This window comes from Ahaetulla prasina, chromosome 1, assembly GCF_028640845.1.
Source record: "Ahaetulla prasina isolate Xishuangbanna chromosome 1, ASM2864084v1, whole genome shotgun sequence".
Taxonomy (NCBI): Eukaryota; Metazoa; Chordata; class Lepidosauria; order Squamata; family Colubridae; genus Ahaetulla; species Ahaetulla prasina.
The window spans coordinates 247,247,303-247,257,591 of NC_080539.1; the positions used below are offsets into that span (position 1 = coordinate 247,247,303).

General features: G+C 37.8%; 1 protein-coding gene across 1 annotated transcript in view; it reads right to left on the reverse strand.

The window, feature by feature from the left end:
* Positions 1-3,500, reverse strand: part of SLC49A4 (solute carrier family 49 member 4) — a 105,094-nt gene extending 101,594 nt beyond the window's left edge. The window contains exon 1 of the mRNA XM_058195366.1: positions 1,220-3,500. Within this exon, the coding sequence (XP_058051349.1) occupies positions 1,220-1,604 (385 nt within the window). The 5' untranslated portion in view covers positions 1,605-3,500. The remainder of the gene's footprint in view (positions 1-1,219) is intronic.
* Between the last annotated feature and the right edge of the window lie 6,789 nt (positions 3,501-10,289).

The following is a 10,289-nucleotide window of genomic DNA, read 5'->3' on the forward strand; positions in this document are numbered from 1 at the left end:
TTTAGATGATATAATTTGCATTTTTCTCTGTGGACTACTGTATACCCAGGGCAGTATACAGTAGTCCACAGAGAAAGGGCCAAATTTAATAAATGTTTCAAACGCTACACATTAATTTACATGAAAATTCTTTTTTCAGATGTAACATCTCACAAGAGAAATTGAAGAATGCCAGGGAAACAATACACAGGTTCTAGATTCATAAGTATCTACCCACCCCAAGGAATGGAAGTCAGGCAATTAAGGCTATCAAGCATTCTTTTCTCCAGATCTTTTGAATTGGATGATCAAAGCTCCGAGGAGGAAATTCTTTCTTCCAGGAAAGCAACCCAACTTTCCCAATGTTTCAGACCATAGTTATAACCAAAAATCAACATGGGTTTGTCAAAAACAGATGCCAAGCAAATCTTATTATATTCTTTGATAAAGTGACAAAATTGAGGACCAGAGAAATGCTGTGGATATAATTTACTTGGACTTCAGTAAGGCATTTGATAAAGTAGACCACAACCTACTACTTGATAAGATAGAAAAATGTGGGTTAGACAGGACCACCCCCAGATGGATTCGTAACTAACTGACCAACCGCACTCAGTGTGTATGTAGTCCTTGATGGAACTGAATCTACAGAATCTATCTAGGGAAGAATGCAGTGGGGTACCCCAAGGCTTTGTTTTAGGCCCAGTACTCTTCTACATCTTCATCAATGATTTGAATGAGGGGATAGATGGGGAACTCATCAAATTTGCAGCCGACATCAAGCTGGCAGGAATAGCCAACACTCCAAGAAGATAGGCTTAAGATACAGAAAGGTCTTGACAGACTTGAGCATTGGGCCCTATCTAACAAGATGAAATTCAATGGTGGAAAAAAGTAAGGTACTACATTTAGGCAAGAAAACCAAATGCACAGGTATAGCATAGGTGATACCTGGCTCAACAGCAGTAACTGTGAGAGGGATCTTGGGAGTCCTAGTGGACAATTCCTTAAATATGAGCCAGCAATGTATTGCAGCTGTCAAAAAAGCAAAATAAAATAATAAAATAAAATAAATCTCCCACAGCCCCAAGAGGCTTGCTAAGGATGTCAGGCGTTGCCACTCAACACATCCGAAAGGCACGCAGTTGGGCCGGTCTGCTTTCATCGAAGGAACCTTTCCCGTCTCTGGGGACGGCGGCTCCCGGCACAGCCGCCCTCGCCCTTCCCTCCCCTTCCTCACCCTTCTTGTCCATCAGCCACATGAAGGCGAAGCAGGGCACGAAGCCGATGGGCCCCCAGAAGACCAGCAGGGCGATATCCAAGCTGGAGAAGCCGAAGGCCTGGCGGGCCGAGTTCTGAATAGGGCCCCACGTATTCCACACCAGGCCCTGCAAGAAGGCCAGCAGCGAGAAGAGCAGCAGCACCAGCCAGCGCCGCCCGTACACGCGGCCCGGCACCGGCGCCAGGCGAGGCAGGGATCCCGCCGGAGGTGTCCCTCTGCCCCGCGACTCCGCCGCCGCCACCCGATAGGACTGGCCATGCTGAGCAAACGGAGGCGGTCCGGCGGGCGGCGTAGGGGGCAAGAGGGGCTCCCGCTCCTCGGGGCTGCTCCAGGCTGAGCCCATCGCCAGGGAGGCGGAGGAGGCAGTCCCCACCTGCCTGCGGCCGGCTGTTTGCTATCCTAATGTTACCCAACTGCGGCGGCGGCGGCGGCGGCGGCAGCGATGTAAGCAAACCCCGCCCGGGCTAGGAGGCAACCTGGCCAGCCGCATGCGCGAGGCAGGCGGGCCTCGCCAAGGCGCTTCCTCGCCGAAGCCGGGGTGGCAAGAGCGAGGAAGAGGTTGCCTGGTTGCTTGGGGTTTTCCAGATAAACGGGGTTACAGCTGTCCCTCTCTCCAACTGGGGTGCTTAGGGACAGAGGGCAATGTCGTCCCGCCCATCGGGGGACAACTCCCCCACCCCTAAGTCGGAGCAGAGTACTTTAGCCTTTCCACGGGAGAAGTGAGAGCCAGTCCACGAAAACCGGCTAATTACAAAGAAAAAGCCGGATATTCGCCTAGTTGTAGCGAAATATCAGTTGCCGGCGCGGGAGTTTTAACCTTGAGTGGGGGAAAGCCAGTTATATTAATACTCTTCAGCGACATAAGGAAGGTGAAAAGAGGAGAAATTGCTCGGGAGTGTTTTTAATGGTCCAGGTGGACCGAAGGCAACGGAGAAATAAGCCTGTTCCGGTTCCCAAGAAGAACCAAGTCGGCGCAGCCTCCGGGATGCGAACTTGAAAACAAAGCCACGTGATTCGGCTCAAATGATCCCTCACATGATCGCGGAGAGAGGAAGGGATGGCCCGTGACGGTGAAAGGGTGAGCCGAGGAGGAGGAACCGGGAGCAGCTTCTTTCTCCCCCTCTCGGGGTAGGGATGGAAAGCGAAGTGGTGGCCACGAAGGTGGCTGCTTTGGAGCCATTGCGTGCTGGTAGGTACGCCTGCCTTCCTTGCCGTGTTAAGTCCTGTTTGTAGAACTACTCCGAGACACGTAAAAGTAAGGAGGAGTGATTAAATGATACAGGAGGACCCGTTTTGACGAACCGCCTTTTCCTGTCCTGTCAGACTTACAGGGTTCGCTACTTAAGTCACTTCTTTCTGACTCGTGAATGAAATGGAGAACGACTGATCTGCTTTAAGGAATTGCTGCCAATCGCCGCGTTCTCTCGCGCTCCTTTTTATATTGAAGCGGAAGTAGTCACAGCTCTAGAAAATATGCTCAGCATTTATCCATCCATCCATCCGTGTATCCATTCATCCATCCACCCAAGGTGCTATTTATTGCTAAAATAATCCCAAAGTGAAAATGTGACAACTTTTAAACAAGCATAAACCTCTAGAAAATTCTCACATTTTAAAATTTACAAAAGGTCCTGCTTAGCTGGAACATATAAAAGATTCTGTTTCAATATATAACAAATACAATAACATTGTTTAACAAATACATTGTATAACAAATACAATGAGTATCAAGAGAACTGATTTCAGTTCTGCTCGATGTATATGTACATCATACAGTGGTGGGATTCAGCCAGTTCGCACCACTTCGGGAGAACCGGTTGTTAACTTTCTGAGCAGTTTGGTGAACTGGTTGTTGGAAGAAATCATTAGGGCAGAGAACCGGTTGTTAAATTATTTGAATCCCACCACTGACATCATACCATACTGCACAATGAGGATATTCACAGTCCTACCCTCAAAATGATGCTATAGAGCACTGCACATCAGAACAGCTAGACACGAGCAGTTTTTTCCCAAACGCCATCACTCTGCTAAACAAATAATTCCCTAAACATTGTCAAACTATTTACTAAATCTGCACTACTATTAATCTTCTCATCGTTCCCATCATTCATCTCCTTCCACTTATGACTGTATGACTGTAACCTTGTTGCTGGTATCATTATTTGTACCCTATGACTATCATTAAGTGTTGTACCTTATGATTCTTGATGAAAGTATCTTTTCTTTTATGTACACTGAGTGCATATGCACCAAGACAAATTCCTTGTGTGTCCTATCACACTTGACCAATAAAAATATTCTATTCTAAAATATCTCCAAGTGAAGAATGGTTAGTCCCTTAAGTATGATTTCTGTTATTAGATGTTACCAAATGTTTGGAGACTAAAATGTTAAAATACAGCTATAGATGCTTTTTTTTTTTTTTTAATTCAAAAAGTTTTACAAAAATTTTTTTCCCCCCCTTTCCCCCCCTCCTCCCCCCTCCCTTCGCAACCCCCCTCCCCCCCCGACTTCCCGGAACGAGCACAAGGTATAGTTAAAAATAAAACAAACATGCTAAAATTTTCGTCCCAACTTAATTATACCCTACAATCATCAATTCCTAACTTCCCCAAAAGCAATCAAAATAATACATCATAATCATTCAAAACAGTCTGATAACTCTTAGTCTGATATCTACGTTGAATATAGTCAATCCACTTTTTCCATTCCTTTAAGTATCTTTCTTGCGTATTGTCTTTCAAAAAGGCTGATATCTTCGCCATCTCAGCCAAATTGGCAACTTTCAATATCCATTCTTCTATTGTTGGTACTTCTTTTTTCTTCCAATATTGTCCTATTAGTAATCTTGCTGCAGTTATTAGATTTAAAATCAATTTAGTCTCAATTACTGTACAATCCGTAATAATTCCCAACAAGAAAAATTGCAGGAACTTTATCTTCTTTTTCAGAACATTTTGTAAAATCCACCAAATTTTTATCCAAAAGGCCTTTATGTCCTTACAAGTCCACCAAATGTGAAAATATGTAGCGTCATCACAATTACATCTCCAACATTTTGCTTGCATTTCTGGATACATACACGATAATTTTTAGGATCTAGATGCCATCTATAAAACATTTTATAAAAATTTTCCTCAGATTCTGTGCTCATGAATTTAACATTTCTAACCCAAATTTTTCCCACGTTTCCAATAATATTGGCTCCTGAAAATTTTGTGCCCACTTTATCATACAGTCCTTTACCAAGTCCCTTTCAGAATCTATTTCAAGTAACACATTATACAATCTCTTTATATGCTCCTGAGACTGATTTCTAATTTGCTTTACCAAATTTCCCTCGTTCTGCTCTATACCAATTTTCTGATCTCCCTTCCATCTAGCACGTAGTTGCTCATATTGAAACCAAGTATAATTTTTCCCTTCCTCTCTTAATACTTGCAGAGATTTTAACTGCAAATTACCTCTTTCAGTATACAAAAGATCTTTATATGTAATCATTTCCTGATTCTGTTCTATGTTTATATTTTCTACTGTATGTCTAGGACTTGCCCATATAGGAACCTTATAATTTAGTTTATAAGAGTATTTTTCCAAACACGCAGAAGGGCATTTCTTAGCACATGATTTTTAAAGGCCTTATCCACTTTTTGTCATAAATTAAATATGCATGCCATCCATATAGCAAATCATAACCTTCTATATTCAAAATTCTGTCCTCTGTTAAATTAAACCAATCACTTATTGCAGAGAGAGCAGCTGCTTCATAATATAATTTAAAATTAGGCATTTTAAACCTCCCTTTCCGAGAATCTTGAATTATTTTCATTTTAACCCTAGCTTTTTTACCTTCCCATATAAATTTGTTAATTCCCTTCTGCCATTCCTCAAGATTCTTATCTTTCTTAATTATTGGTATCATCTGAAAGAGGAATAAAAATCTAGGTAAAACATTCATTTTAATAGCAGCAATTCTCCCAGCAAAGATAATTGCAATTTTTCCAAACAATCAACTCCTTCTGAACTTTTGCCATAAAACCTCATAGTTATTCTTATACAATTTCACATTTGACGACGTAATATAAACCCCTAAGTACTTAACCTTCTTTACAATTTCAAATCCTGTTACTTCCTCTAGTTTTTCTTTCTGTTGTCTGGCCATATTTTTGTTATCACTTTTGTCTTTTCTGATTTACCTTAAACCCTGAGACATTCCCATATTGATCAATTATTTCCAACAAAGATTTACTAGAATTTATAGGGTTTGTTAAAGTAATCACCAAATCATCTGCAAAAGCTCTTAACTTATATTCATATTGTCTAACTCTAATTCCTCTATCTCCTTTACTTCGTATTTTATCCAATAATGGTTCTAGAGTTAAAATAAACAATAATGGTGATAAAGGACATCCCTGTCTTGTTCCTTCGCAATCTTAAAAGGTTCTGTTAAGCTACCATTGATTATAATCTGTGCTGTTTGCTCTCCATAAATTGCCCTAATTATTCTTAAAAACCATCTCCAAATTGCATCTTTTCTATTAATTTAAATAAAAATCCCAATGCAATCGATCAAAAGCTTTCTCTGCATCGAGAAAATAAATGCTGCTGGAATATAATTTTTCCTTCCTCTCTTAATACTTGCAGAGATTTTAACTGCAAATTACCTCTTTCAGTATACAAAAGATCTTTATATGTAATCATTTCCTGATTCTGTTCTATGTTTATATTTTCTACTGTATGTCTAGGACTTGCCCATATAGGAACCTTATAATTTAGTTTATAAGAGTATTTTTCCAAACACATGAAGGACATTTCTTAGCACATGATTTTTAAAGGCCTTATCCACTTTTTGTCATAAATTAAATATGCATGCCATCCATATAGCAAATCATAACCTTCTATATTCAAAATTCTGTCCTCTGTTAAATTAAACCAATCACTTATTGCAGAGAGAGCAGCTGCTTCATAATATAATTTAAAATTAGGCATTTTAAACCTCCCTTTCCGAGAATCTTGAATTATTTTCATTTTAACCCTAGCTTTTTTACCTTCCCATATAAATTTGTTAATTCCCTTCTGCCATTCCTCAAGATTCTTATCTTTCTTAATTATTGGTATCATCTGAAAGAGGAATAAAAATCTAGGTAAAACATTCATTTTAATAGCAGCAATTCTCCCAGCAAAGATAATTGCAATTTTTTCCAAACAATCAACTCCTTCTGAACTTTTTGCCATAAAACCTCATAGTTATTCTTATACAATTTCACATTTGACGACGTAATATAAACCCCTAAGTACTTAACCTTCTTTACAATTTCAAATCCTGTTACTTCCTCTAGTTTTTCTTTCTGTTGTCTGGCCATATTTTTATTATCACTTTTGTCTTTTCTGATTTACCTTAAACCCTGAGACATTCCCATATTGATCAATTATTTCCAACAAAGATTTACTAGAATTTATAGGGTTTGTTAAAGTAATCACCAAATCATCTGCAAAAGCTCTTAACTTATATTCATACTGTCTAACTCTAATTCCTCTATCTCCTTTACTTCGTATTTTATCCAATAATGGTTCTAGAGTTAAAATAAACAATAATGGTGATAAAGGACATCCCTGTCTTGTTCCTTTCGCAATCTTAAAAGGTTCTGTTAAGCTACCATTGATTATAATCTGTGCTGTTTGCTCTCCATAAATTGCCCTAATTATTCTTAAAAAACCATCTCCAAATTGCATCTTTTCTATTAATTTAAATAAAAAATCCCAATGCAATCGATCAAAAGCTTTCTCTGCATCGAGAAAAATAAATGCTGCTGGAATAAAATTTTTCTTTTCTAAGTACTCCAGTAAATTAACAATCTGCCTAACATTATTCCTCATCTGTCTCCCTTTTATAAATCCAGATTGATCATTATGAATTCTTCGCTGCAGAATCAACATTAATCTATTAGCTATTATTTTAACAAAATCTTATAATCATTATTTAAAAGTGAGATTGGCCTATAATTCCCAGGTTTAGAACAATCCTGTTCCTCTTTGGTATCAATGAAATAAAAGAGGTTCTCCATGAGGGGAATTCTCCTAGTTGTATCTGATTAAATAATTCCTTAAGTGGACCTAACATCTCATCCTGTAAATTCCTATAATAACTAACTGTGAGCCCATCCGTACCAGGAGTTTTCCCATTTTAATTGTTTAATTACCAAAATAATTTCTTCCGAGGTTATAGGCCGATTCAGTTCATCCGTTTGTTCTAAAGTTAAATTTTTAACCTTATATTCCTTCAAATAATTATCAATATCCCTATTCAATATATTATCTTTAAGATATAAATTTGTATAATATTCTAAAAAAGCTTTTTTAATTTTATCCTGTTGATATCTCTCTTTACCTTTATATTCTATTTTTTCTATAGTACGTTGTTTTGTCTTTTCCTTAAAGTGTATGCTAACCACCTACCAGGTCTATTTGCGTTACAAAAGTATTATGTTTGGCATATTGTATATTTGTTGCCACCTGATCAGCCATTATCATATTAAATTGATTCTGTAGTAACTTTATTGCATCTTTAAGTTTTTGATCATGTGGATTATGTATTAATAATTGTTGTTTCTTATAAATTTCCTCTTCTAAATACCTACGCTGTCTTTGTTGCTTATTTCTCTGTCTATTATTAAGATATATTAATACACCTCTCATAAAAGCTTTACTGGAGTCCCAAACCATTTCTATCGATGTTTCATTATTCAAATTATAATCAAAAAATTCTTTCATCTGCTTTTTACATTGATTTACATTATCCTGATATCTAAACAAATTTTCATTTAATCTCCAAGTTCTTCTACCCTCTTTTCCATATTGCAATTCCATCCAAACAGGACTATGATCAGACAAACATCTTGGAAATATCTTAGTTTTCTTCACCCTAAAAAGCAAATCATTAGAAATTAAAATAAAATCAATACGTGAGAAGGATTGATGCCTATCAGAGAAAAAGTATAGTCTCTTTCCTCCAAATTCGCAGTCTCCATACATCTCTTAACTCAAAATCTTCTATCATATCAAAAAAGGATTTAGGCAGCTTTGCATGTGCAGGTATCTTCTTGGAAGAAATTCTCTTGTCCTTTCGTGTATCTATTACTCCATTCCAATCTCCCAATATAATGCACGATTTATAATCCCATAGATTCAACTTATCATATAACATTCTATAAAATTTTTCTTGTTGCTGATTGGGTGCATATATACCAAGCAAGAGAGTCCTTTTTGTTTCTATTGTAAGTTCAATAGCAATATATCTTCCGTGAATATCTGCCTCTATTAACTTGGCTGGTATATCTTTTCTCAAATAAACCACTATGCCATATTTTTTCTCCAAAGCTGAAGCAACAAAATGTTTACCTAACTTTGAGTTTATTAGGTACTTTTGATCTGATAATTTAATATGCGTTTCTTGTAAGCAAATAACATCATTTTTAAATTGTTTCAAATAATGAAATATTTTTCTTCTCTTCTGAGCTGAGTTCAAACCATTGACATTCCAAGTCAAGATTTTATTTGCCATTACTGGGCTGCTGAAGCCTTTGAGCAATCAACTGAAGATCGTCCTCCCGTATCTTCGGTCGTGTTCCTCCCACCGCTTCTGTAGCAGAATCCTGAACTTTACTTTGAGTTTGTTGCTCCTTTTCTTTACGCTTAAGGGCTCCCCTCGTCAGTCTTTGTTCTTGTGGTTGTTCCTCTGATGGTAACATCACTGGAATCACCTCAGCTTCCACACCCATTTGAGTCTCTTGAATTCTTTTTTCTATTATTTCTATTTCAAATTTCAGCACTGTAGAAAGAAAATCTTTGGCCTTAAGCACTGTGTCAATCGATATCTCCTTCCTTGATAATACACTGTCAAGCCAACTGGAACCTCCCATCTAAATTGAATCTGGTATTTCTTAAGTTCTTGTGTGAAAATGTAAAGTCCTTTCTATCCCTTAACATCTTGGGAGGAATCTCTTTCAAAACCTTCAACTCCTGTTCCCTATTTTCAAGTTTTTCTGAAAAGCAACTTGCAAAATTTGATTCCTCACTGTTCTTTTCAAAAATAAACCACAATGTCTCTAGGAAGTTTCTTTTGCCTAGCAATCCAAGAATTAACTCTATAAATTTTGTCAATTTGATAAGCAACCTCTTGTGGATCAAGTTCAATAAATTCAGCCAGAGCTTCTGATAAAAATTTTTAAATCTTCCCTTTCTCCTCATTCAAACCCCTAATTCTCAGAGCTCCTTCCATCATTCTATACTGCATCACCACCACTTGATCTTCATTTTATCCAATTTGATTTGCATTCCCCCATTCTATTTTCTATTTGTTGATTTGACTGAACAATTTCTTGCACCTCCTCCTCCACCACCTCCAGTCTTTTGCCAAACCTTGAAAAGCCATCAAGATATCTTCTCTTATTTTTTATTATTCTCTTATTTCTTCTCTTATTTTCTCATTATTATCCATAATCTCCTTAAACCTTTCTTCAGACACTTTCCTTGCTCTTTAATCAGATCTTCTAAAGCTGGTTCAGAACCCTTCTGCCCCCAGTCTTAGGTGGTTTAGTAGCCATTTCAGTTTTAAAATTCACAAAATATAAGTCTAGAAACTTCTCTTTTCCCTTTAAGTATAGGAGAGCTCAGTTCACTTCATTAAAATCCACACATAACATTTCTTATCTTCTTAGCTGCACAGACTGTTTAAAATTCCATTCGTCACTTTCACTCCCGTTCAGGCGCCATCTTTAAGAGTCAATTAAAACAAAGGAAAAAAAGTTTCTCTTTTTTAAAAGGTAGAAGTCAGGAAATCAAAAATACTTGCAATCCAATAATTGTCCGCTGGCACTCATTCCGTCTGCTTAAAGAGATCCATAAAGATAAGACAATTAGCAGAGATGGACACTTTCTTCTTTTCCTGCTTTTGCAGGCACGCACTGAAGTCGGAGGGCTGGAATATTTATGGGACCCGTCGACCCTTCGAGGCTCTGCTTAATTA